The sequence below is a fragment of the Colletotrichum karsti genome, assembly GCF_011947395.1.
Source record: "Colletotrichum karsti strain CkLH20 chromosome Unknown Scaffold49, whole genome shotgun sequence".
Classification (NCBI taxonomy): domain Eukaryota; kingdom Fungi; phylum Ascomycota; class Sordariomycetes; order Glomerellales; family Glomerellaceae; genus Colletotrichum; species Colletotrichum karsti.
This window is the reverse complement of record NW_024065949.1, coordinates 212124-238339: the sequence shown is the minus strand read 5'-3', so window position 1 is coordinate 238339 and position 26216 is coordinate 212124. Positions and strand designations below refer to the sequence as shown.

Below are 26216 nucleotides of genomic sequence, written 5' to 3'. Positions count from 1 at the left end.
CGGGCACCTTTCAGTAGGCTCGATGAAGCGAATCCTGTTGCTCCGTCGAAGGATCTCAAGATAAATTAACTGAAGCCGCTCTTGGCGAGTGGCAGGTGGTTCGATGTTAGCGCCAGACTAATGCAAGTGATGATTCTCGGGCGAAACGGTGTGCTAATGGTGTCAGGCGGGCACGCTGGCGTCGAAATGCGGGGGAATCGGATTGGGCGTCAACCACGCCGCTTCCCATGGCCAGTAATTCATGTCGAATTTGTACTGACAGACGCGAATCGATATCAGTTTTGTTGATTAATCAGTTCTTCGGACGCCTTTGAGTCGAGTCTCGCGAGAATGTCAAGTAGGGATGACAGGAGGGAGCTGGCCCGGCTTCGGATCACGTCGTTTTCGACTTTCTGTGATAGCTCAAGCAAGATGCTTCCCACAACACGCATCAGTTCGATCTTGTTTTTATCACGTTAGTGAACTAGACAGCATCTTCTGACTGAAGAAGACTTACCCCGGGCTCCCCGTTAGTCTGAATGTACTGGAAAGGAACGCTCTGCAGGCTGTGGACGACATCGCGGGCAATATTTGTCTGCTCCATAGCCAGCGTCAATTGGTCATTGTTAAGACCGATGAGCGTTGTGAGGCCATGTTCGATGCACTGGCGGAGAACCATGATTCTCACGCTATGAAACATGGCAATCATGCGCGACTTCTGCGTCCAGAAACAAGATCTCTGGAACGCCACGTCGTAATTGGGATCCAGTTCGACCAGATCTGGAGATTGAAGCCACAGAGGCAGGTCATCCAGAAGAGTGGAGACGACGATGTACATCTTCGTCATGGTTGCCTTCTCTATTTCTGTCGTTGAGGGGGCTGTCAAGTTGTTGAGTGCAGTGTTCTGGCTCTTTGATCTGATGAATAGGAGAAGGTTTCCTGCGGATGTCCAGCAACGCTGAATCAGATGGAAACCTTCCATGATGGTGTTCTCAAAAGACTCAGGCACATGTCTCATGCTCGGGTCTAAAAGGGACACTCTTGTCTGACTTTTTTCTTGTATATTCATTGTCGAGTCGAACAGGGGCTCATGTAGTGTAACGTGCCGATTAGCTAAAGCAATAGCTGACTTGTCACAAACATACAGCATCCAGAAGTTGTTTCGGAGAAGGGTGGCCTCAAGAGGAGAATATTGCAAGATCGTTTCCTCTCTATGGAGTCGAAGATGTTGTGCCAAGAGGCCTCCCTGGCTTAGCACATGCCAGGCCAGCGGAGTCTTGCCAGCTGAGTGTTGTAACGCGGCAGATTGCAGAAGACGTATTGCCAATGAAGAGTAATCGGGATATTGGGTGTCGTAGTCTTCATAGAGTTTCAGCATACTCCTGGAGGCCTGCAAGAACGGTGTTGCAATAGCGTCTCCGTATGGCAAGATAGACTGCGGGTAGATAGACGCAATAGCAGCGCACACCGCAGTGAGCAGTGTGAAAGGTCTCATAGCAGCGACTCTGTCTTTATCCGGACCAGAGTCGAATGCTTCATCAGTCACATTATGGGACATGGAAGCATGTACTGGAAAGTACACGGCAGCCATGGCTCGGAGTGTTGGCACATGGCACACGGGGCACACTGGAAACATGTGCAATACGTAAAGTGAAATGCATTCGTCGACCAATTGTCGAATAGTGGGAGATGGCAGATTCTTCGAGATTGCAAGGAAGAGAGCTTGTCGAGTTCCAGATGCTGAGTTTGTAGGATTCAACAAGGAGTAGGCCTCGGATGTTCTCGATGTCTCTTCAAATAGACCGGATGCCGCTGGCGCTGGCGTACTTAGATCGTTGGTCTCATAGCTCCTCTCGGGGGAACAAGACATGCGAGGCCTCGAGGCCGCTGGCTCATGAGCTCTGTCTCGCGGTGTTTTCGGGCCTCTTTTGCGAGGGACGACCTTGAAGGTGCAATCCAGATTGGAAATGCTGCAATTTGCACATGGCTGAGTGGCATCACACTGTTCAGCGTCAGCGAACGAAGATCACTGTCGAGGAGAGAGAACCTCAATACGCATAAAAGCAATGGCTGAGCTTCAGAGATCAAGCTTCTCTTACTTTGACTTTACGTTGCCTGCAAGAATCGCAAGCGCGCTTGGATAACGTGGAACCGGTGGCTGGCATTGCAGAACTTCAGTGCTCTTGAAGTAAGACACGCATGATGCAGGAAGAGTGAGGTAATTTCGCCACGGAGAATCTCGAAGGTGGGGCGGTTGGGGAATATGCCTAGTCACTTATAAAGTGTAAGCAACTAGAGGGGCATGCTGCATAAATCTAGTCTCTCCCCCATGCATTAATTATGCCATGCATATGTACGAGTTATCTCACTTGCCAACATCTGTTCCGTCAAGATTTACATTTTGTTGAAATTGGCTATCTTGAATACGTCAGTGAGACATTTCTGACATTCAGATACTTCAAATCCCCTTCCAGCTGACATTCTCTTCAAGCTCAAAATCAGCAGTCAGGATCTCGTCTTCCGGATCAGCACTGCGTGAAATGATAACTCGAAAGGCGCCTCGCTCGGCGAGCCAATGCTCCAATTCCTCATTCCAGTATGACAGGGCATACTTATCGAGGGTCAACCGAACGGTTTTCACATCGCCTGCTTCAATCCAGACCTTTGCAAACCCCTTCAGTTCTTTCCGGGGACGATCAAACGCCACTTCCACGTCGTGGACATAGACTTGCACAACCTCGTACCCATCCCTCGAGCCCGAGTTGCGAACATCGACAAAGACACCGAAGGTCTTCGCGCTGGCATCGTCCAATCTAACTGTCTTGGGCATGCACAGATTTGAGTATTCGAAATTCGTGTACGACAAGCCGTATCCGAAGTAGAAGAGAGGCCGGGTCTTCACCTTTTCATAGTAACGGTGACCAATGAAAACGCCTTCACCGTACATAATATCCCGTTGCCCCTTTCCGAAAGTCAAGAACGCCGGCGTATCTTCCAACCTGGCCGGGAACGTGACTGGAAGACGACCATTCGGGTTCACCTTGCCAAAGAGAACATCGGCAATGGCGTTACCAGTCTCTTGACCGCCAAACCACGCATGGAGCACCGTCGCGGCCTTCTGGATCCACGGCATGGCAATAGGACATCCCGACTGTGTCACCACTACCTTATAAAGCATTAGCTCGTTCATATGCTGGTACTTCCAGTCACCTACTGTATTTGGGTTTGCCTCGACGACTCGCTGGATGAGGCCGTCGACTCCTGGTGGTAACTGAAGCGACTTTCGATCCACCGCCTCGCTTTCATAGTCTGCGTTCAGCCCGGCTATGACGATGGGGATGTCGACATCTTTGGCCAGCTGCACGGCATCATTCAAAGCCTTCGCTGGGTCAATCTTCTCGCAGCACCCGATTCTCAAACCACCAGCGCTGAGAGCACCAACTCCAGGGATGGCAGCTTCATTTCTCAGCAAGACGGAAAGAAGGTACTGCTTCCCCGCCTCAACTTCGACATCCGCAACGACTTCCATGCTAGCCTGGTTGAACATTGGCGTCTGAAGAGTCTTCTTAGGCTGGCTGGTGAACACATCAATCACCTGCTTCCCGTTGACATATAGCTTTCCCTTCCCAATAACACAAAGCCCGACCTGGATGGTCATCGTCTTCGGAGCGGTGTATACTGTCATTACCCGGAGCCAATATTCTCCAGGAACAGTTTCCGGTAGGCTGTCTGCGAAGTACATCTGAGCTTGAGTCGTGGTCGTGGTGTGCAATGGTTTCGCTCCTGGGTGCTCCTCAAAGTTCTCGCGGAACCAGTTTAAGATGTATCCAGGCTGATGCGTGCCCGGAATACTGACATCGGATGAGAGAAGAGGCGTGAACAGGTGACCTGCCGCGTGTGAGCGCATGAAAGAACGATATCTGTATCACGTACCATAACAACCAACCGCTGTCTTCACCAATGCATTTCCGACGACTTCGGTGATGGCGTCAAGCGGCGTGCTCACATAGTATGGGGTGAGATCCGCAGACCCTCCACCACTCACTGCGGGCAACCGAACCGCAGGTCCTATGAGACCAAGCGTCTTGTTCGAAGATGCGTCCAGAGGAAGAACTTCCCTCTCATTCTTCAAAAGAACGATGGAATCGCTCGCGACTTTGCGACAGATTTGGCGTTTCTCTTCTGTATCACCGTGATTCTCGTCGGGGAGGTATTCCAAAGCTGGATGCACCTTATTGATGAGGTTCAGCAGGTTCCGGACTCGGTCGTCTATCGTAGACTCCTTGACTTTGCGGCAAAGAAGAGCCCACGTCAATAACTGACCCCGCCATCTTGCTGGACCCGGCATCTCAAGGTCGAGGCCGGCATTCACGGCCTCCGATGTGCTATAAGTTCCGAACCAGTCACTCATGACCAAGCCGTCCCATTTCCACTCTTGACGCAGGATGTCGTCCAACAGCCAGGGATTCTCGCTGGCATGGATGCCGTTGATCCGGTGGTAGGCTGTCATAAATGACCAAGGGTTCGCCTTCCTAACAGCAATCTGGAAGGGCATGAAATGCAGCTCACGCAACGTTCTCTCAGTTACTCGGATGGAATCCTCGATCGACATAGTCGATTGGTCATGAGCTGCGAAATGCTTGATGCAAATAGCCACGCCATTTTCCTGGACGCCGTTGATATACGCTGAGGCCAATGTTCCGCTGAGGACTGGGTCTTCGCCGAAGGCCTCAAAGCCTCGGCCTATGAGAGGCGACCTCTGCAGACAGACCGTTGGGGCAAGAATAACTTGGCATTTCTTCTCCTTCGCCTCCGTTGCGAGCATTTTGCCCACAGAGTGCATGAGTTCGACGTCAAACGTCGCCCCCATTGCCGTGGCTGACGGTAATAAACATCCAGGGGGCTTCAATCGTGAGCTACCTAACCTCAAGTGCGTGGGTTGAATCGCTTACACCGTTGAAGAAGGCAGTGCCTCGGACCCCATGGGGCCCGTCGGAAGTCTGACTGCGATTAGCGACATTGACCACTATGGGTAGGTATTGTTACCGTACCGTGATGGATGGTATGTTCAGTCTATCAATCGAATGCGTAGTCCACGTATCCTTTCCTGCAAGAAGTCTGATCTTCTCCTCCAAGGTGAGATCTTTGATGGCCTGGGCCACATCGACCAGCGCTTTCGACATGATGGCAAACTGTGCTGTCAAGGACTATGATTTCAAGGTTAGGCAAGGTGATTCCAGAGACATATTTAACACAAATCGATCAGTCGAAATTCCTTGAAATCCATCAAATTTCTCCGCGGGGAGATGAGAAGAAGAATGTCGGCGGTGCCCCGCAATTTCGCCGCGGCGATACTCACAAATGCTGGAGTAGACGCACTCCATTGATGAGCACCTTGTCACTTCATCAGGAAGTTCATCTTTCAAAGGCCTCTAGTATTACATCGATCAGCGGTCCAATTAAATCGCTACAAAAGCTCCCAACCTTGTGACGTGACCCAAGAACCGACACTTAATACCATGTCGTCTTCATCAACAAGTATGTAAACATGTCCATTTCCTCCATGTATTTCCGAGGACCTATCTCACCTCAAGTGCTCCATACACCTGATAGAGGGAAACTGGTTCTTAGGAGCAGACCACCACAGCCATAAGAAAGCCCAAGAAAAGCCTATCGTCTTACCAACCATGCCGCTCATCGCATTGTAAAATCGGGGGCAGTAGGTATGCAAAGTCCACAAGAAAACTGTCTCGCCCACAATAGCGAAGTAGTTTCCCACCCACCAGCCAACTTCCGACCAGAAACCACACTCAACACCAGCGAAATAGTCGCTGAATGCATGGAAGAACCCGCTAATGGCAAAGACAAGGCCATTCAAGACCCAGCGCTTCTTGCCGCGGTAAGGACGCTGTCCGAAGCCGCCGTACTCCATGAAGATCTCTCCCAATCCGTTGACTGGGCGGTATGTGATGCGGTCAAAGTATTTGCTCCAGTAGCGACGGACGCTCCACGCCTGGCGAATGTCTCCAAATACCGGAGGCCACTCCTCGGGTTCGTCGACTCCAATGCCGACGAAGAAAAGTCCTGCGAGAAGGTGGATGCGGTTGTACCAGTTGTAAGCCCCCCAGACGCCCTGGAAAGCGAAGAAGGCGCGTATCACCACCTCTCGAAGATCAACTGGGTCGCCCCTCAAGTAGCGGCGGACAATACTGCGCTTGTGGTCTGCCACGTCTCTCCAGCTGTATGCGAGATATCTCGTGGCCATGACATCCTTGAGGTCTTCTATCATGACGATGATAACGAGATGCGCAACGCTCTTCAATATGAATCGGAGTCGAGCGCTGTACCATATCTTGAAGGCATACCTGCAGGCGAGATTCCAAGCTCGCAGCATGATTCCTCGGTCCATCGGTGCCCCTAACAAGTCCGCAGTCGGCATTGGTTTATTCGAAGCTGCGGTGCTTTCGCTTCTCTCTCTGCTCTTTTCGGGCTTAGTTTTGGACTTTTCGGTTGATGTCTCGATGACGACGGGCGGGGCATTTTGCTGACCCTGTTCCTCGAGGAGGTGGAAGATGGGAGCTGGACGAGTGGTTCCGACGAAGCGTCCATTCCACAAGGCCTTGTATGTCGCAATGGCCCGTCGTCCCCATGGAAGTTGCTTTTGTTTCTCGGTAAGCACGAACTTCTCGCGCAAAACCATTACAACCGAGCCCGAGCACTGGATGGTAATGGTCTTGATGATCGTATCCTTCAGTGTGTAGTTGATGTCCAGGCCGCTGCAGGACCGTATGATCTCAACACCGATGGCGCAGAACCCAACGATGAACGTCGCACGGTGTTTCTCTTTGCAGTTGAGAGCAATCGAGAAAAACATGAGACCAACAAGATATACGGAAATTATGTAACAGTAGGCGCTCCATGGGGAAGGTGTCTTGACGTTGAGATGTGCCTGAAAACGCTGCTCTTGACCCCATTCGTCCAATGAGTTATTCAAGGGTTCTCCAGTAAGAATGTCGAAGACCGCCGCGTTCGCGCCCATCATGGCGGTTGTTTGCTACCGAAAGCGGGAGTCGCTCTGAAAATGTCTGGCCTTCGTAAGGTGCTGAGAAGACCTCGTCTGCGTAGCCGGGATGCTGGCAACATTTGCAAAGCAATGAGAGTCCGGGGAGTTGCGTTGTAATAAGATCTCAATGGAGGTATCTCCGTTATCAACAGCGCGCGAAAATGCTCAATGTTTTGACATAGGCTACCAAGGTTATGCCTCACCATCCACCTCCCATCCAAACCTTACTAAGAAGCTGATAGTAATCTATGAAAGTACACCTAAGCAACGCGGCACAGTCTGCCGTTTTCATGAGGAAGCCCGTCCGCAGTTTCTATCTCCCAGAACTCGCTTCCAACCGCCGTCGCGGCGTAGAACAAGTCTTCCGGATCCCATTTGCGCTTGAGCTCTAGAAGTTTAGGATATTTCTCGTCCCCATAGAAGGCCTGCTGGAAGTTTGGCTCCATACGATCCGACTCCGCAAGGTACGACCCGGCACCCGGAGAGGCGTCTCGCCACCGCTGCATATCCCCAAAGGTGAACCCGTTTCTGGCTTCGAGGATCTGCTCGGCAGTGGCATTGACAGACCAGCGCACTGACTGAATGGCAAAGAGAATATTCTCGCGCCAAGCGGGGTTGACCGCGTTGTGTGGGTTGTCTGGGCTGGTAGCTTTGATGTTGAAACCGACAAAGACGTGGTTCGTCTCGAGAGAAGTGCGAATGGCGTCGAAAGTCGCTTGCTTCAGCTCTTCGGATGCAAAGTTCCTTCGTGGCCATAAACGAGAACCACTCTGCACGTTAACCTTTTCAACCACCTCTAGTGGGAAGAAGTCTTTCCAGGCGGGGTAGAAAGAATCGTATTCCGTGATGTTTGGGTCAAAGTTAATGCCCAGATCCCTGAGTTCGGTAAACCACGGGGCCAGCAGAGTCTCCACGTCGCTTGACGTCTTGTTAGGCGCAAAGAACGGCGTCATCTGGAACAAGAAATTGCCCGGGCTGGGGTTGTTGGGTAGCATGACGAAATACGCGTATGTTCCGTTGTCGGCGTTGTGGATGAAGTGATCAAAGTAGCTCCGTACCCCGGCCCAAAAGCTTTCGTTCGTTATCCCATCTCCTGTCGAGAATTTGAAGCTTGAGGCGGTAGTTGGCATGTCCGGAAAGGCTTTGACGGTAACAGATGTCGCAACTCCAAATGTTGAGCCACCGCCTCCTCGGAGTGCCCAGAAGAGGTCCGAGTTCTGCGTGTGATCCGCCGTAACAAACTCACCATCAGCTGTGACGACTTCAAAAGCTAGCGCTTGATCTGCGCCGGTGCCGTAAATTGAGCTGAGGGGAGAGTGGCCGCCGCCTTGGATATAACCTCCCATCACCCCGACAGTCTGCCATCGTCAGAGCCACACCAAAGGTCACATTCCATGAAGAAGAGCTTACCTGTCCTTCGCCACCAACGACGACCTTCCCGTGTTGATGCGCAATCTCGTAAATCTCGAACGCCTGTACACCAGTCCCACACTTGAATGCAGGACCGGAGTACCCCTCCACATCATCGACAATCTCTTCGATATACTCGACATCCTTCAAGTAATGCGTCCAGATACTCAAGGACTCTGCTCCACCAGACTTTCCTGAGAAATCGTGTCCCGTGTTCTTCACCACAAGCCGAATGCCCGTCTCTTTGGCAAATCTGACTCCTTCCTGGACATGCTTGGGGGACGTCGCATTGATAACGTACCATGGGAAGCCGCCCATCGTACAGTTTCCGGAGTCGTAGACATTGGGCGGAAGACATGTCAAGCCCTGGTACACTGGGGAGAGCATCTCGATAGGATCGTCGAGGTGGATGTACGAGTTGGTCCAGTTGGCCGATATCGTTGTGCACCGAGCCGCGTCGTACTCCGCGCCCGGGTAGCATACCGCAGCTTGAGGGCGTGGTTTGAGAAGGCGATTGTCGACACGTGTATTCAGAGACTCCCAGGCTTCGTCGGAGGGCCATTCGATATCACCTGGATAGACCTTGCAGCGTCCCTCGGAGTTTGCAGTCCCTCCGAGGGCTAGAAATGCCACAATTGAAATTATTTTCGCCATAGCTCGACTTTTTCAGTGGCTAAACGTCCATGTCATCCTTTGGAAACGCGTCCTGTAGTTCTTATAAGAAACGTAGGTATTCCGTCGACAGGTGCGGGGGGAGTTTGACGTTGCACTGAAGTTGCGGCCCTGTCAACCGAGATGTCGATCTTCGACCAGACTATTGAGCCGTACCAGCATTTCGACACCACGCAGAACATTTGGGCCTTGCATGGGCGTGCCTCATTCGCTGCTTATTCTACGCTCTGCAAAAGCCGGCAGCGGACGTTGCATCAAGCTCGGCGGTCTTGTAGAAAGGACGGCAGCTGCCCCAACAGTCGCCAATCAAACATGCTTGTTCGGACTCGCAGTTCTTGGCAACATCAAACCGTCGCTATCCCATGTCCGCGGGGGAAGATAGTGAACCGGCCGGAGGAATTTAGTGGCTGGAAGACTCCCGTCATTACAGAGATATTACCAAAAGAGACACTAGTAGAATAAACGACGACGACAAAAGGGACAGCAGCAACGACAACGGTGAGGATATGTGAGTTCAGCAACCATGCAGATCACAGAAGTAGAAATTGTAGACGATACAGGAGAATCGGAATGAGGATCATTGTCAAAAGGCACTTGGAAACGAAGCAACGAATGATGGAAACTTTGAACTTCGTAACTATTGTAAGCGTATCGAAGCCATGTCTAAAAGTGATGCTCTTGATGGCGTGCGATCCTCCGCAAAGACCCCCTCACCAAACGAGCACGCTCGTGGTACCAGTCTATTAGGAGGCCTCAACCTTCATGAAAGTCCACGGATGTTGTTTTCGTTGTATTGTGTAGCGCCCTGAATGTCCTCCATGACGGTTGTCTGCCAAAGACCAACTCCCATGCACCACAGTTCTACCGTTGACGCTCAACTCCCGTGACGTCGGGGATTCCATCAAGATGCGCAGCCGTCGATAAAGAAGCTTACTGTTGCTGACCCTCAGCTGCCGTGATGTTTGGCGATCCATCTTGATGCCGGGGCTGCTCAGGAGGCTCCAGAGGAAGGAAAACCCAAGCCTCATACATCTTTTCCGATCCGTGCATGCACAAGGTGTAAACGTCGACCTCGAAAATTTCATATCCACGCTGCTTGTAACGTTCTCTCCACAGTTTGCGCACCTCGCCTTGCTTCAGCCCGGTTATCATTCTGCCGTAAACGGGGGTTCCACGCGCCTCCCGGTTGTGAAGAGCTCCGAATATCTTTCCAACAAGCATATCACTCTCGGCAAAGTACGTGGCGGCCTTGAACTGGTGATTCGATCTGACGTCATCGGGCGGGTTCCTGGAGCCATAAACTGCCTGGTAAATGTTCTCCTTCTGACCGAGGTGATCATAAAGGAATAGAGACACGGTGGGAGTCTGGTCGGCCATGTCTGTAAGATTGTCAGTATGATCCTTTCTTCAATGACGATGAGCTCTTACTGCAATCAATACTGCGAAAGGCCGGTTCTTGAATACTTCGATATATGGCTGCAGAAAGGTGTGCTTTGTTTTGATGGCGCGTTGTGGGGGTTGGTGTTCTTGGGAAGTTTTCGGTCTCCAGCATGGGAGGGAGCGTCGCCTCAAATACCCCTCTGACAGACGAGGTCCATGGGATCCGTTGCACTTTCTTTGGTTCTTGAATTCGTTTCGAGATCCGTAAGTCTTGCCTTTCAAGCAAGGAAATTCAAGTTTTGGGCAACCTCGGTGGGGTGCCATTGAATCAGTAACGGAAAGCGTCAGTTGATGTTACCTACCTTAGATATCTCAAGCACGAATGACCTTTCCCTCTGTTACAAGCTTGTAAGACGAACTTTCCTCCATTTTCAACTGAGCTCCAGGTACTACTTGCCTTCCAGGACATAGTACCCGGACCCCATGGTCCGTCGGACTTCCTTCCTCTTTGCTTCCGGAGGAAGGAAGGAGGTTCAGGGATGCGACCAGGTGTAAAGACGTGAGAGTAGGCAAGTTCGACTCAATCGTCCATTTCCTGAGCCGCTACTGCTGTCAACATGTTCATGAACTCTGAAATGACACAACGAATCGTGGATTGTAAGTGCTTGGTCTGAGGTATGAGGCCTTTGGGACCCCAAAAACAGGTGTTGTACGAGAAGACTTTTCTGTTCTACTCGTGATTTAAAGTATGTTTCCGTTGCGCTGTTCTACGTCTGGGAATACAGCACCTTAATCAGCAACATTCAAGGTTTGTTTGTAGACAACGAGACTGATAGACACCTTGCTGTCCCTCGAGATCCGGAGACAGCCAGCGTCAAACTCTGTGAGATGGTACATCATCCGGGTTTCTTTGATATTATCTGTGTTCGAAGTCTCTCTCTTTCTATTTCGACCACTGCATCTTGTCATTGAATCCCTTCTCAAACCTATAAGTAAGCATTCGTTTACAGCATTACCTAATCCCCTTTGAAGAACGCGACTCGATGTCAATCATTGCGTGTATCCTCATCACAAGTCTATGTCCTGCCCAATTTTTACATCCCCACTCGCCCTTTGCCTCATGCGAGGACATACCGGCGTTAAACAATACATGTAACAACAACAGATCCGCTGAAAACTGTGTTTCTGTAAGGAAGTTCTCGCGCAAGTCTTTGCTTCCAAAAGTCTTGGGTAACCGCAAGCAATGTGCACATCTATGAATTGTCAATGTCAGTTTTGCTGAGTTGTTATCTGCAAATATCAGGGTTTACTTTCAAGTTACTGCACACGTACACCATAGGGGAGCTGTCGCTTTGTATCACAGCAGGCGATCCAAGCCGAGACAAGAAAAGCGCATCCATACTAGCAGATTCGCTGTGATCGGCAGCAGTTCACGTTTTCAATTTCTGCCGATGAAGCACACCTCAGGATTTCACCATCTCAGTCGCCGAAATAACCGTAAGATCTGCGGTGAAGTCGCTCGCGTTGTGAACACTCAGCCGGAGGCTTTCAAACCCGAAAACGAGATTTCGCTAAGCTTCATATCAGCCGGGATGCTTCAGTTCCATGCACTGCCCCAAGCAATCCATGCTTTGAATGCTGCGCCCTATGCGCCTTGTGGGACATGTCGCTAGAATTCTCAGATGGTATTGCTACCCAGTCGGCGAGTCGGAACGGTCTAGTACAAACCCCTTTGCTGCACGCTGCAATAGACCATGACCCATAAGAGACGGGAATCGGAACGGATACTAATTTCAGAGGATTGGAAGGCTACTGGCGCCAGATGTTACCTGTAAATTTTGAAAGCAGGCCTGTCACACCAAATGTTGAGGTCCTCATCAACCTGCCAGTTTCTTATACACAATATGCATGGTAAACCACCCGGCTAGCAAGCAGAGACCCTATTTCAGTCTTAAGTCTTTGTATACAACACCCGTGCTTCTTGAATTAATAACTGCTGCAGACTTGCTGGCTCCGCAATTCCTTGTAAAGCATTCGATATGGATAACTAGCTGTAGATAAGTCTCACCCGTATATCGTATACCCCACTCTGCGATGAGCTCTTCCTTTGGTTCCATCTTACCCTGAGATGCTTATTACTCTTGTCGTATATATTAGAATGGATGTACCTGGGCTCCTTAGACACGTCTGCCCTTAAGCCCCTACACCCCATTCCAAACACAAAAAGTGCATGGAAGTCTGGGCCTTCCCAAAAGAGGGTTTTGTTAATGCTTGTTACATGTCAACACATTTCACAACATCCGAACTCATTTAATTTATTCTCTCACAGTCAGTGCCAGGCACTGTCGCTCAGGGAGTCGTTCGGACGAAGAACTGTTCCCGTGCCCGTCGGGAACGCAACGATCTTACAAAGCCGACAGCGTAAGGCAGACCTGCTCAGGTACCCCGAGCTTGCAACCAATCAAGCAAGGCAAATAGTCATCTCAAGGTTCATGTATCGTTCCCCGCGCGGAACTGCCATGCCGTCGGATTCGTATCCCATGTTACGAGTATCCCTGTAACCCCATCTGTCCCAAGCCATCTCAAGCGGACAGGTAAGGCATTTGCGGACCACTGCGCAGTGCGTCTATCCCGCCGATTTGGCATGGAGCGCGGACAATGTTCCAGGGTCATCTTCCATGTAGCTGGCGGTTATACGGGTTCAACATCAAGTACCATGGGATCAGTATGCATGCTGCTTGTCTTCCAAACATATAAATTTGCAATTCCATCTCCATTTGCAATACTTCTCGACAGACACGGACGTTGGTCTCAGCGACAGAGATCTAGCAGAGCTTCAGATGGCATCCTCGCAAACCTTCATCTGGCCTGAAATTATGGTGATGGCCGGCACCACCCTCTTGTACATGTTTGGCGCAACGGCGCTGTACACTCTTCTTCGGTACTTCATTCGCGACGACACTCCATACCCCGGTTTTCCATTGATAGGTAAGCTATCCGGGGATTGGTTTGGTACAAAGACCCGTGCGAGATGGGACGAAGACGCGATTGAAATCTTGAAGGAGGGAGACCGAGTGGTACGTCAGGTGGCTTGACACTAAAATGCAAAACGACGTTTCTGATATCTTTAGACCGAAGGACGCCCTTTCCAGATTCTTTCTTCATTCGGTCCGTGTATTGTTTTGCCGAAAGAATATTGCAATGAGATACGAAACGATTCCCGGCTCTCATTCCGCGGGTTCATCGAGCGCGTAAGTCCAAGGCACCACTCACCATTCGTCGATTCCTTCACTGATGCCACGTCTGGCACACAGCAAGCACTGGTCCAGTACCCAGGCCTCGACGTGATTCACACGGGAGTAGAAGGCGATATCATTCAGGATACGATCAGGAAGAATCTCAATCAAGCTCTCGGTGGAATGACTGCCTCTTTATCTCAAGAGTGCGCTTTGGTGGTGGCTGAGAGTCTTCCACAGAGCAAAGGTTCGATCCCAGCAAATCCTTCGTCCAGGTCATTGAGATGCTCACACTAGACTCAGACTGGAAGCAAACAAAGTTCATCATGGCATCGACGAACATCGCAGCCCGTCTTTCGGCTTTGGTCTTCTTAGGCGAGCGTCTTTGCCACCGCCAGGACTGGATAGATACTTCGATCCGGTTCACGGTCGTCATGATGAGATCTCAGGCGGCGCTCCGTGCCTGGCCGGTGTTCATGCGTCGTATTGTTTGCTACTTTCTCCCCGAGCTCATCTATCTACGACAGCTCATCCGCCAAGCCAGGGATATCATCGAGCCAGAGTTGGCATATCGCCGAGCTAGTCGCGCCGAGGTGGTGAAGCCGCAGGATTCTCTATCTTGGCTTGATGATGTGCGGCAAGGCAGACCATTCGACGTCGTTTCCGGGCAACTCTTCCTCACGGTGGCAGCAATCCACACCACCTCAACTGTTCTTACTGCGACGATGTACGACTTAATCTCGAACCCAGCTTATATCGGCTTACTCCGCGAGGAAATCGTCCGAGTTTACAACGAAGATGGGGGCTGGAAGAAGACAAGTCTCTACAAGTTGAAGCTCATGGACAGCTGTATGAAGGAGAGTCAGCGTCTCAACATTCTTGGGCCAAGTCAGTTCAAACCCATTTCGATCCCTTTCCTGTAACTTCCGTTTTCAATCCTTCCCATTGCACAACGTTTTGCATGACATCTTGGCGACAAGCGGCTGATACCAAATAGACATGATGAACCGCTACGCTGAAGCCGATGTGACATTGTCAGACGGAACATTCATACCAAAGGGTTCACACATCACGATCCCGACATTTCACATGCGCGATCCAGATGTCTTTGGATCCAACGCCGATGAGTTCGACGGATATCGATTCTTGCGGATGCGGGACGAACCTGGTCAAGAGAACAAGTGGCAGTTCGTCAGTACATCGCCAGAGTTCTTGAGCTTCGGCCACGGAAAACATGCTTGTCCTGGTCGATTCTTCGCCAGCAACGAGATCAAGATTGCTCTCATCCACCTGCTGCTCAAGTATGACTGGGATATCGTTGGGTTGAAACCAGGAAGCGCCGTCAAAAGCAGGTTTGTTCCGAACCCCGAGACACTCATCCAGTACAGGTCGAGGACGCCAGAGATTGAAATTTAGAGGAGATCCATGTGTTTTGGAAAGAGAGTCGCTAGGCTGCGCATTGGAGTCAGATTGTGTTGCAGATCAGAAACCTAGGCGTCGCATTTCCTCAGAAGATTTGGACAATAATCTTACTTCTTACTCGTTATATACAAAATAGATAGTCATACAAGCGGAAGGTAGACTGAGAAATGCCCGTCTAATTAGTTGAACATCTTTCCTACGGAGGTACTTGTCTGGGCGTATTCTTGAAGAAAGACGGTTCCCAAAATAATGCAAATTATCTTCATTTCAGAGAGAGCCTCCCGACTCTTCCGCCTGATCCTGACGCCCAGCAAACACGCCCTCCAAGACACTCGACGCTGTCGAATGAGCCAGTGTCAAATGTCTTCCATGTACGGCCACCATCAACCGTGATATCCGACCCCGACGGCCCGACAGCAACTGCAACCCCACACAAGCCCGGCGCCCACGATGACCCGGACCTGTACCCGCCCGGGAATACCTCCGATGCCGTCCATGTCACCCCGCCGTCCTCGGACCATGCCGAAGTGTACGCCGATCCGTTGACCACACGGAAGTCACCGCCCACTGCAATGCCATGAACCTCATCTCTGAAACGCACCGAAAAGACTCCAGCTGCCGCGCCACCCGCAATCGTGCTGTTTGAGGCGTCCCAGCTGTGACCATCAGGACTACGAAAGACTCGTCCGGGATCGACACCACCAGATGCCAGATACCACCGCCCAGCTGCCGTTGAAATGCAAGTGCCGCTAGCGGCGAATCCAAACTCTCCCTCCAAAGCTGGCGCCATGCCGCTCGAGTCGACGATGTTCCATGTTTCTCCTGCATCCAGCGTCTCGATTAGTCGAAACTTGCCGTCGACTGGGTCGCTGACTGCAATGCCCCTGTTCTCATCCTCGAAGTCGACGCAGTTGTAGAACGCCGCAGGTTCTTCGTTCGCAAATTTCTGAGCCCAGGTGGCACCGCCATCAGAGGTGATGTAGACGCGTGAGTCTGTCCCCTCGCCAATTGAAAGAATCACGGCTTTCTCAGCAGAGAAGGCGTGGACGTCGCGGAACTGCAGCTCGGCATCTTCTGCAGCAAGTGAAGGTCCAACTACGGTCCACGATGCGCCGCCATCTGTGGTGCGGAGGACGGTTCCATTGGTGCCCGAGACCCAAGCGATCTTGTCGGAGACTGGGGAAAGACCGCGAAATTGCTGCTGACTTCCGGTCGGGACGATCTCCCAAGTTAGATTGAGATGACGCGAAGGGATTCCGATTTTCGTTTTGAGCGGCGAAGCTGCGGTGAATGCCGCGATACCGGTTAGGAACAAGCGCCTCAACATGTTGACGGGTGCGCAAATGATTCCGTCAATCCTCAAGTGAAGGAGGAAATGTCACGGAACGCGATTTGTTTTCATTTTCCTCGTGGCCAATGCGGGGGTTACACGGGTCCAGCCTCCTCATTTCGTTGATTGTCTATTATCGCGACATCCCGCCCGCTGATCATTGACGACCTTCCTGATCGGGATAGCTACCCTTAACATCGTTCCACATGGCGCACCACAACCATGGACTCGGGTTCTACAAGCCCTCAGCCCTTCATCCCGGTGTGTTCTGAGTCCGCGGTAAACAAAAGACGGAGTCATTCTTAATACGTTGTACGATCTGCCTTGCAATCATTGACATAGTCTCTTCACCTAGGTGGGAGATAGATCATGCGCCGCAATTTAGACAGTGACAACGACGAATGTTTTCGAAAGTATGTATAAGAAATTAAACATTGATACCCTTTTTGGTTTTATGTTGTGATCCTAACCCTTCACTAAGACTAATTGTCCTACTTTAACCTATCTCTGGACGCACCACCTTACAAGCCGCCGGTAGTAAACTCGCCGTTAGCAATGGCCTCACTGATCTCCTCGTCCGCCTCGAAATACTGCTCCAAGTCCGTCCTCTTTTCCAGAAGCAAGTCTACAACCATCCGCCCGAAGACGATCTCACCCGCGGGGCTCAAGTGAGTCCGGTCATCGCCGTCAAGGTTGTACGCGGTCGAGTTTTCTTCCCCGATAGCGTTGACGTAGTTGGTACTGGCGATATTGAGATCAAGCCACTTGATCCCGCTCTCCTTGGCAGCGGCAATGGTCTTACCGCGCCAGTCGTAGAGGTTCTGCACGACTTCACCGTCCTCGAATGTGCGGCGGGTGAGTGAGGTGATGAAAATCTAGCCCAGAGTCAGCTTCCCTTCCTCTCGCGAGAAATCACTTTCAACTCACCGGCGTCGCTCCAGCCTCTTTCAGCTCGGCGGCGATGTCCACCAGGTTCGCTCTAAACTCATCCAGCGTCAAACTCTTTTGGTCGTTGTGGCCGAACTGCACCGTGACAATGGGCTCATAGTCGGCCTTGGTGTCGTTGATGCCCTCGAGAAGAGAAGCCCAGCGGCCGTTTGACTTCCAAGATACCGTAGTCGAGCCGCTCTTGCCTCTATTCTCACCCTCGGCTGGGTCTTTGAGGTAAGAGAGGAAGCCGTTGCCCCAGCCGCCGTTAACGGCGACGGTGGAGTCTCCGATGAGGAAGAAGTAAGGCGACTTCGCTGCTCTGGTCACGGGGTTACCGGAAATGAGGTCGGCAGCAAGAGCGGCCAAGAAGGCGATGGTGGCTGACTTCATGATGCTGATGGGGTTTCTTCTGACAGGTCAAACGCGTGATTCTGAGTCGGATGGGTGCGCTTGGGGAAAGTCGATATTCACGATGCTCGCCGCCCTTACTTATAGCTTTTGAGGAGCAACGCCACTCGTCATAGGACTCTAACATTGTTACCGGTGGTCTTTTCGTGCCGTCTCCCGCTGTTCGGCCTTACGTAGCCTGTTACAATTGGGCGTTTACGAAGCTTGCCGGCCCTGGTACCTAGACTGCGAATGACGAGAAATCCTAGATTTGGTCCTCGCGGGCTCGAAGTCGTGATAGTCCACCACTCATTTGTCCCCCATTCGGCCGAGTCACATCAGCTCAGCTGAAAACATGCCTCGCCATACGCGAGACCCCAGACGGTTAATGTCGGCAGACGCTGGGCCCCGCAATTCCCGCCTTCGCCCTTCTTTCAAATGCCGAACGGAGGAAAGGAGAATGGAAGACGTGATGTCAACGCTTTCCATTCCGGACGATTTGGGAGATTGTGGCAGAAAGGTAATGCGAAAACATCGAGGTGTTTCATCCGCCATATCTTTGAGCCGAGCCAGATGTAAGGCTTGTGCTTCCCGGCGGAGTTCCCGCCCCCAACACGGACAGCTCCGTTGGTCACTCTGTGAAATCAGACGAGAGTGTGGGTATTCCGGTGAGCCTCAGCGATCATCGCCGTTTTCGCCGCTTTGCAGCAACTAACCTGCCGGGCCGCCGGGGCATGTTCGTCGGCTTTTCAGACGAAGCCGAACCACACCCAGCAGGGGTGGAACGGGACCCCACGCCGGTCCTGTCGTTGATAATCTTATTTGGCGCCGGTGTTTGGAGTTTATTGAGCCCGCATTCTGTTGCCCTTTCTGTTTCCTTTGGTGTTTTCGGGAACGAAGTCGCCTTCAATGCTGTGGTCATGACATTGAGGGACACGCGTAGCAACGTTGACATTAGACGCTTTGGTGAAAGAGATGAAATCTCCCCTCTTGAAATATCTCCTTCGAAAGGTGGACACTCAACGCGCAAGCTTCCCAACAATGCAAAGATCATCAACAATATCGCATTGTTCCTTTCAGATGGATTGAGTTTCTATCTGTCGTAAGGTCAGTGTTGCGAGCAGACATTGGCACTCTTTGAATCGCGAAGGTCTGGTTTCATCAACAGTAGCTGCCCAGGTCAAGTTGAGTTCTGTATTTAGAAGTGAGCAGTCTCAATTGGAACCCTGATCAACTGCCGTGTAAGTTGACATTTTAACCACAACGACATGCCCTCACTCGCAACGCTGCATGGCTTTATCGACCAGGATGCTCGATGAGGGCATGCTCACTTAGCGGAGATCAACGGGTGTGGATCGCCTCTGCCGTCCCGGTGGGTATGCCGTGCAACCCTCACCGTCGAGGCCCTGTAAGCGCCCGTACAATCGAAATTGAAGGGAGTTGCAGCGCTTAATGGCTGCATGTATTTTTCAGTTTCACCAGAGATCTCCAAGACTTTCGAGTGACGCTAGGATCGATTGCAAGAATTCAGGAACGGCGTTTGCATGCTTGGCAATCCCTATCCCGGAAAGGTGGTCGAGGACCCTTGCTGTTGTTGATAGAGAACCCATCCCGACATGTCGGATTGCTCCACGATCCAATGACTTGCCGAATAGGGGCAATAAACCCAACCTGTTGGTTCGACTTATAACGTGCATCCATCTTCGACTCAGTTGCTTCGTTCTATAGGCAACTTTGGCTCTCGTTCAGTCTTCCCGTCATTCTTTTCAACAGTGGTCTCTTTGCGCCGTTCCATTCCTTCATCATATCCATATCTTCTCACCTGCCACATAAATCGTGGAACAGCAACTTGTGCCCTTTGCCTTTCTTCTTGCACGTCTATTAAGATGGGATTTCTTAACCTTCTTCTCTGCGCCAGCGCAGTCAGCGCTTACACTGTGGTTAACGTGGACCGGTTCATGCTCAAGAATATTGATCCTGTTGTCGTTCCCGGTCAATATGCGAGCCACATGCATACGTTCTTTGGGTCCGACGCCGTCACCGTGAACACCACGACCTCCAAGGAGCTCCAGGCGGGTTGCTCTACTGCGGAAAACCCCAACGACTACTCTTCTTACTGTGAGCTACTTCAAAATTCTACTCTTAGTATTTTTAATTCTGACTTGAGAAGGGGTCCCAACCCTCTACTACAGAAACGAGACCGGTGCCTTCCGAGCTCCGATGTTCCGCTTCAGCGCGTACTATGTCCAGATCAACGCCGCCGAAGTCGCCATTCCCCAGAACTATAAGGCTGTCGTGGGCAACGCCTCGGCCACCAAGCAAGACGACGTCGAGCCTCTAGCCGGAATCCAGTGGTTCTGCGACCACGGCGGTCAGGGCACTAACGACGGAAAAGACGCAGCTGAGTTCCCGACAAAGGGCTGCCCGGCCCACCTTCAGACCATCCTCCTCTTCCACGATTGCGTCAACGAAGAGACTCTCGAGTCGACGTATTCCGGAACGCAGCACTGGACCAAGACCTTCAAGCCTGAGAACCGCTGCCCTCTGGGAATGAAGAGAATGCCGCAGCTGAGATTCAGCATCCGGTATGATTTGAGGAGCGTGCTGCCTGATGGTTGGGACGGCCCTGCGCCTCTGGAGTTGGCTTGCGGATCGTCTTACTGCACGCATGGCGACTTCATCAACGGCTGGCTGCCTGAGGCTGCGGAGAATATGCTGAAGGCCAATGATAAGAGAGACTTCGCGGGTGTGGATGGGCCGAACGGCAAGTACAACGCTGGTACCGTTTGCAAGACGACTGCGGAGGATGCAGACCCGGAGAATGGCACCTCTGACTACGCTGAGAGCAAGAAAATTTTGCAAAGCCTTGCTTGAACGGCAAGCCATGCCAGTTGGTTATTCGTTGGCGTAAGACGAGAAAGGCCTCGTGCTAAGGACGCGGACTTGGGTATGACTTCGTGTCGTTTCGACATGGAGACGCAGTGCCCCATACTTAGAGGCAGGTGGTGATGCCTTCATTTTCAAAGTAAGATGTCTTGTAATACTTTACCAACTCTATTAGGTAGTTGAAGACAATTATCCTTCGAAGATGTGTGCTTTGACACTGCCTAACTACGGGTACGCTAAAGGCTGAACTGTATCTGCTCACCATCCTCCGTCGGACGGCCAAATGTGACAGTCGCTCGCTTTTCTGGCAGATGCATGATAATATTGAACAATGTCTGCGTCTTGCAGTCTTGTACTTGGTGTCGGTTGATGGCTCCTGGGTAACCCTTTTGATCTTTGAACAGATCAAACAATTCAGGCGTGTTGACATCGTTTCCCTCTGAGAGGTGCTTCTCGGCAAGTTCCCTCAGCCTAACAACTCTTTCGCGAGAGTCCTGAAGCCACGGTGGCTCGACCACACCGGGATGTTCCAAGAGCAAGTGGTTCGAGTGGACAACCAGGCCCTGGCTATCCATGGGGATTTTCAAGATGCCCTTGCTTGTGCATTCGAGTCCTGTCCCTCCGGTCGAGTCTGCTACAAGAATGTGCCCACTTCCGGCCACACCCGTCTTGGTGAGCCGGTCGATTCCCTCTTCTTTAGAACCGGACTCCAGGACGGTGCGTAGGGCGAGGTGAATTGGGAGTTTTGTGTGGTCAACGCCGTAAGCCCGGATCGCGTTGAGACACACACCTACCCCGGCGCTGTTAAAGCCAATCTTACCAATGATACCTGCCTCGGTGATCATGGATATCTTGGGTAGCCCATCTTGCGCGATGTGGCAAGCGATGAGATTCGGACTCTGCTCAACCATCCAATCCCAGTTCTGAGCCAGCCACGACCCCTCCTTTGTCGTCCTCACAGCCAAGCTGGTGCAGCCATCGCTCTGGATAGGCAGCGAAGGTTGCTTGGTGAAGAGCCCAAAGTTGATCTCGGTTCTCACGTTGAGAGCGACAACGTCCAGTAGTCCAACCTCGGCACCCTCGGCGATCCCTCGAATCTCCCCAAAGTACTTCGGGCACAACCGTTCCAACGTTGCCACGTACTTCGATGCTTCCTCGCACACGCTTGGCCAGTCCAAGTTGCAGGTCGTCTTGAAGAGACCGCCGTAGAAGGCCAAAGAGCCGTGAACACGGTCTCGGGCCTCCAAGCCATGTTTTCGGCCAATCTACAAGAGTCAGTATTAGTGAGTTATGTCCGGTGGTATTCGCCGACTTCTCACCTCATAGGGAGTTCCGGAGCAATGAATTTCTAGCATGGCGACGTGTGTTGATGAGAGGACCTTGATGTTCTTGTTAAGGAGGAGTTCGGATGTCTTCAGTTGTCTCTTGTGTTGATCCTGATAAGGATGCGGGGGAATGCCTTCGTCGCACAGAGGTTTCTGATTGGCCACCAAGCCAGCGACTGACGGATTGTCCGCGGAAAACTCACCCGTCACACAACTGTCTCGGTTGGTTTATTGTCGACAATAATTGTGACTGTCGGATATTTCCTCTTGCCAAATATTCATCAGAGAATCTGACTTGTAGTTATTGTTCCAACGGACGGCATTGGAGATGTTTGAGAAATACCAGTCGACTTGGGATGAATGGAATGAGCGGAGTATCAACATCGCGTCATCAAGTCGCTTGTGACGCCATACGCCTGAACGACATCTAGGTTCTGTTTCTGTTTTTGTTGCGCAAACCACATATAAAATAGACGGCAAGGTTGTAGTTGATTGAATTCTGCTCAATTAATAAGAGCTATCAGAACATCTTGCGTCCGAGGATATTCCAGTGCCACTCCAAATCAAGTGACATCACTGCGTGTTAGAGGGGCGACTTCTGTTCATTTAGCGCGACCATTCCAAGGTTATCTATCCGATCCTATGCCTAAAGACAACGAAATGCACAGAACAGAATTGAGAAACCGTTTGATTCCGATGAGGAACTCAAGATACTGAGCAAGCTATTTGTCATGTTCAAACCATGCAACAGAAGAAGCGATAAATAGAACTTGCTTCATACACCACAAACTCCCGACGAAGCCAACTCCCGAGACGCCCCACTCCCGAGGACTTCATCTATTTCCGAGGAAACATAATTCCCGAGAACGCAACGGGATAATTCTCTACACCTGGCCGATTGAGTAAAACCTGCGCGATGCCTCCCACCATTCGAGAAATTGAGAAATGAAAAGTTGTGCGCAGTGCTTCGCTGCTTTGCACCTCGGCAGGCTGTAGTTGGACGCCTGGCTGGCTGAAGGTTGATAGCAGATACGCGGTGCTACCGCTTTCGCCCTCAGATGTACTCAATCCCAATTAAAGCTTTATGTTTGCACTTGGTTCCTAGTATCGAATACATCACGGGTTTCGTGGTGTCACTCAAAAAACCCCATACATACGAAGGTTGGCACTTGGCGATGCGGGGAGCTCAGAAGGCGGGGAAATGGTAACTGGAGGCGTGCCTCGGTAAGCCTCACCGACGACTCCGGTACAGCAGTCCTAAAAAGGCCGCCTGCTCTTCAGCGTAGATGGAGACATTTCCCATTAGCATCCAAGTTTCTCAACGTCGCGGCGATACCTTCTATCTCATTATGACAGACCAAGAACCCAATGCGGTGCTGGTGTCCAAGACGCCGGAAGGCATCACCACCATCACCATAAACCGCGAACACCGCCGCAACGCAATTGACGGGGCAACTGGTCGCAAACTCACGGATGCCTTTCTGTCTTTTGAGGAAGATGAGACTCAAAAGGTCTGCGTCTTCCACGGAGCGAATGGGACCTTTTCAGCGGGATTCGACCTCCACGAAGTCGCCAAGTTTCATGATCCGTCTGGAACAAGCTACAAAGGCCCAATAATGGACGAGTCCCACCGTGTCAATGGACGTAACATCGGTCCCATAGGGCCTTCGCGGATGCAAATCAAGAAGCCCGTCATCAGCGCCGTATCGGGGCATGCTGTCGCCGGCGGTCTCGAATTATCCCTCCTGGGCGACATGCGCGTGGCGGAGGAAGACGCTGTGTTCGGCGTGTTCTGCCGGCGCTTCGGAGTCCCGCTCATCGATGGTGGGACCGTCCGGCTTCAGGCCATCGTGGGGCTCGGCCGGGCTCTCGACATGATTCTCACCGGCCGGCCTGTGGGTGCTCCGGAGGCGCTGCAAATGGGCCTTGCGAATCGCGTCGTTCCTAAAGGGAAAGCGCTGGAAGAAGCCACCAAGATTGCCAGACAATTATTGGCGTTTCCCCAGGCATGTATGAATACGGACCGCGCGAGCTGTTACTATTCCGCCTACAACGCCTCGTCGTTTGAAGACGCACTGAGTCACGAATTTGATCATGGAATCAAGGTCATTAGCACGGAGAGTGTCCGGGGTGCGGCACGATTCAGCAGCGGTGTCGGACGGCATGGAAGCTTTGAGGAGTCGAAAATTTGAAGGCTATCGGAGCGATCGGGGTAATCGGAGTGACGATGTGGTTTGCGTCGGCACTGGCCTCGGCATAATCCTTCATCGTGCCGGTCTTGACGCTCATTGGCGAGTGCCGATGTCGCAGATTGCTTCTGGGGTTTGAGAAGCTCGGTGGATTCAGCAAATCAAGTCTCGGCTAGTGTAGGGCGAAGAATGACACTTACATGTACTCGGTAAGGGCGTCCAATGCCGTCGAGCTCCATAGAGCGCTCCATGATGCGCGCGAGACTTTTCTACCAAATTGAACACCGCTGTTGACTCAAGACGGGGTGTAAATGAGTATGTTTGTAATCGTATCATGGTTGTCAGCCAGTTTCGGAACTGCTCCGATCCCTGCCTTCGCGGACTTGCAAGCTTAATGGTTTACCCTTCCGCCTATACAAGGTCTCGGGATTTGGCGTTCTCAGCGGGAGTTCTGTGTCCAATATGACTCTGAGATGAGCTTTATCTTTGTCTGGCGACACCAGGCCCAGCACGATCTTTGGCCTTTAATACCCTTCTCTTTCTTCTTAACACCGACTGTTCATGTTTTTACAGTTAACCAATCGAATCTGAGACCATATATCACCATCCTGGGAGAACAGCTTCCGAACCATGTCACGAAGCGGCAGCACATCCAGCCCAATAAGATCCAGCTTGGCATGTGGTCTCTGCCCCAGCCAAGTGATGGAGAACATCACCGCCCATGTCTCATCGATGGCAAAGTCTGCTGGGATGGGATCAAAGATGAAAGAGATGGAAATCGTCATCGATAACCACTACACGTCAAAGGTCTACACCTCCGGTGCACTGATCGCAGGATCTGTGATCATCAACCCGCACCAAGAGACAAAATATAGCGATATTCAGATCAGTCTGCAGGGAAAAGCAGGAGTCCGCACCGACGACGTATATGCGTCGAAGACTGTATCACAACTACTTCTCAAAGTCGACATGCCACTGCCAGAGTCGGTGCATCCTGAGCCCAGAGTTTTCAGAAAGGGGTCAACATACAAAATTCCGTTCCGATTCATCATGCCCAGTCACTTAACGGACGCTGCTTGCGCTCACGAAGTTGAGTCGGACGGGATAAGGGACAGCCATTTGCGCTTGCCATCGAGCCTGACGAGCTGGCAGAAGGACGACATGGCTCCTCTCCTCCTTGGAATCCGCTACCATGTCAAAGCTAAAGTGCTTTACAAGACAGTCTTACGAGTTGAGGAAAAGTCCGTTGCTCTACTGGAAGCCGAGCATCAAATCAATCTGCTTTCATCCTGTCCAGAGGATCCCCCGCTGAGTATCGACAACCACGACTTACACTACAAGTTGAGTCAGTCGAAGGTGGTACGCAAAAGCATTTTCTCTCCTCCACTAGGAAAAGTCACGGCAATTGCGGCTCAGCCGCCGGCTTTCCACCTTAGCAGAGACGGCCATGATGCAGATGCGTCCTCATTCCGAGTCGATATGACATTCGAGCCCTCTACTCCAAATATCACGCCACCAGAAGTCACCTTGAGCTCGTTCAAGCTTGTTGCACATACGTGGTTCAGCTCGAAAACGATGAAAAGCCTGCCAAACGTGGGGTCAAGTCGGGAGCCATTCAGCCTTTCGACTCGGGTTATGTGGGAGGCGGTGGAGTACACATCATGGAAAATTGGAAAGCCGTTGGAATCGACAGAGCTGGGAGATGGAGAGTTGGATGAGAGACTTGAGCCTCAATGGTATACTACTTCGGTGTCTGCGGACTTCAGATTGCCGACTTCGACACACGTTTTCCCGCCAACCTTTCATTCATGTCTCATCTCGAGGACGTATGCTCTGCAAGTCACGCTGAGCGTAGCAGGAAGCGAGATATCCTTGATGCTTCCCATTCAAATCGCAATGGAGGAAGAACATCTGCCAAAGACGCCTACTTCCGAAGCAGAGTTACCGGGTTGGAGAAGGTGAAAGATATCGGAGGCCGAGTCCACCAAAATCATGTTACCATCGTTG

At 51.5% G+C, this 26216-nt stretch overlaps 10 protein-coding genes across 10 annotated transcripts; 3 read left to right on the top strand and 7 right to left on the bottom strand.

Annotated features, from left to right (window-relative positions):
• Nucleotides 1–275: 275 nt before the first annotated feature.
• On the bottom strand, nt 276–817 carry CkaCkLH20_11605 (uncharacterized protein; the record flags this gene model as incomplete). The annotated part of the gene is made up of 2 exons (XM_038894319.1): nt 276–440; nt 497–817. 2 exons carry the CDS (start codon nt 815–817, stop codon nt 276–278), a joined length of 486 nt encoding a protein of 161 aa, XP_038740394.1.
• Nucleotides 818–2437: 1620 nt separating this feature from the next.
• On the bottom strand, nt 2438–7021 carry CkaCkLH20_11604 (uncharacterized protein; the record flags this gene model as incomplete). The annotated part of the gene is made up of 6 exons (XM_038894318.1): nt 2438–3145; nt 3194–3867; nt 3913–4882; nt 4932–4979; nt 5031–5176; nt 5662–7021. The coding sequence occupies 6 exons, from the start codon at nt 7019–7021 to the stop codon at nt 2438–2440; spliced, it is 3906 nt and encodes a 1301-aa protein (XP_038740393.1).
• Nucleotides 7022–7302: 281 nt separating this feature from the next.
• On the bottom strand, nt 7303–9106 carry CkaCkLH20_11603 (FAD binding domain-containing protein; the record flags this gene model as incomplete). Its single annotated transcript, XM_038894317.1, has 2 exons — nt 7303–8400; nt 8453–9106. The coding sequence occupies 2 exons, from the start codon at nt 9104–9106 to the stop codon at nt 7303–7305; spliced, it is 1752 nt and encodes a 583-aa protein (XP_038740392.1).
• Nucleotides 9107–10054: 948 nt separating this feature from the next.
• On the bottom strand, nt 10055–10501 carry CkaCkLH20_11602 (uncharacterized protein; the record flags this gene model as incomplete). Its single annotated transcript, XM_038894316.1, has 1 exon — nt 10055–10501. One exon carries the CDS (start codon nt 10499–10501, stop codon nt 10055–10057), a length of 447 nt encoding a protein of 148 aa, XP_038740391.1.
• A 2780-nt stretch (nt 10502–13281) lies between these two features.
• On the top strand, nt 13282–15156 carry CkaCkLH20_11601 (cytochrome p450; the record flags this gene model as incomplete). The annotated part of the gene is made up of 5 exons (XM_038894315.1): nt 13282–13581; nt 13636–13755; nt 13819–13987; nt 14044–14628; nt 14738–15156. The coding sequence occupies 5 exons, from the start codon at nt 13282–13284 to the stop codon at nt 15154–15156; spliced, it is 1593 nt and encodes a 530-aa protein (XP_038740390.1).
• A 268-nt stretch (nt 15157–15424) lies between these two features.
• Nucleotides 15425–16489, bottom strand: CkaCkLH20_11600 (oxidoreductase; the record flags this gene model as incomplete). The annotated part of the gene is made up of 1 exon (XM_038894314.1): nt 15425–16489. One exon carries the CDS (start codon nt 16487–16489, stop codon nt 15425–15427), a length of 1065 nt encoding a protein of 354 aa, XP_038740389.1.
• Nucleotides 16490–17013: 524 nt separating this feature from the next.
• Nucleotides 17014–17812, bottom strand: CkaCkLH20_11599 (GDSL-like Lipase/Acylhydrolase; the record flags this gene model as incomplete). The annotated part of the gene is made up of 2 exons (XM_038894313.1): nt 17014–17367; nt 17420–17812. The coding sequence occupies 2 exons, from the start codon at nt 17810–17812 to the stop codon at nt 17014–17016; spliced, it is 747 nt and encodes a 248-aa protein (XP_038740388.1).
• A 1883-nt stretch (nt 17813–19695) lies between these two features.
• On the top strand, nt 19696–20683 carry CkaCkLH20_11598 (putative short-chain dehydrogenase; the record flags this gene model as incomplete). Its single annotated transcript, XM_038894312.1, has 2 exons — nt 19696–19927; nt 19980–20683. The coding sequence occupies 2 exons, from the start codon at nt 19696–19698 to the stop codon at nt 20681–20683; spliced, it is 936 nt and encodes a 311-aa protein (XP_038740387.1).
• A 248-nt stretch (nt 20684–20931) lies between these two features.
• CkaCkLH20_11597 (uncharacterized protein) lies at nt 20932–22113 on the bottom strand (the record flags this gene model as incomplete). Its single annotated transcript, XM_038894311.1, has 2 exons — nt 20932–21960; nt 22015–22113. 2 exons carry the CDS (start codon nt 22111–22113, stop codon nt 20932–20934), a joined length of 1128 nt encoding a protein of 375 aa, XP_038740386.1.
• A 1256-nt stretch (nt 22114–23369) lies between these two features.
• On the top strand, nt 23370–24212 carry CkaCkLH20_11596 (enoyl-CoA hydratase/isomerase; the record flags this gene model as incomplete). The annotated part of the gene is made up of 1 exon (XM_038894310.1): nt 23370–24212. One exon carries the CDS (start codon nt 23370–23372, stop codon nt 24210–24212), a length of 843 nt encoding a protein of 280 aa, XP_038740385.1.
• Nucleotides 24213–26216: the final 2004 nt, after the last annotated feature.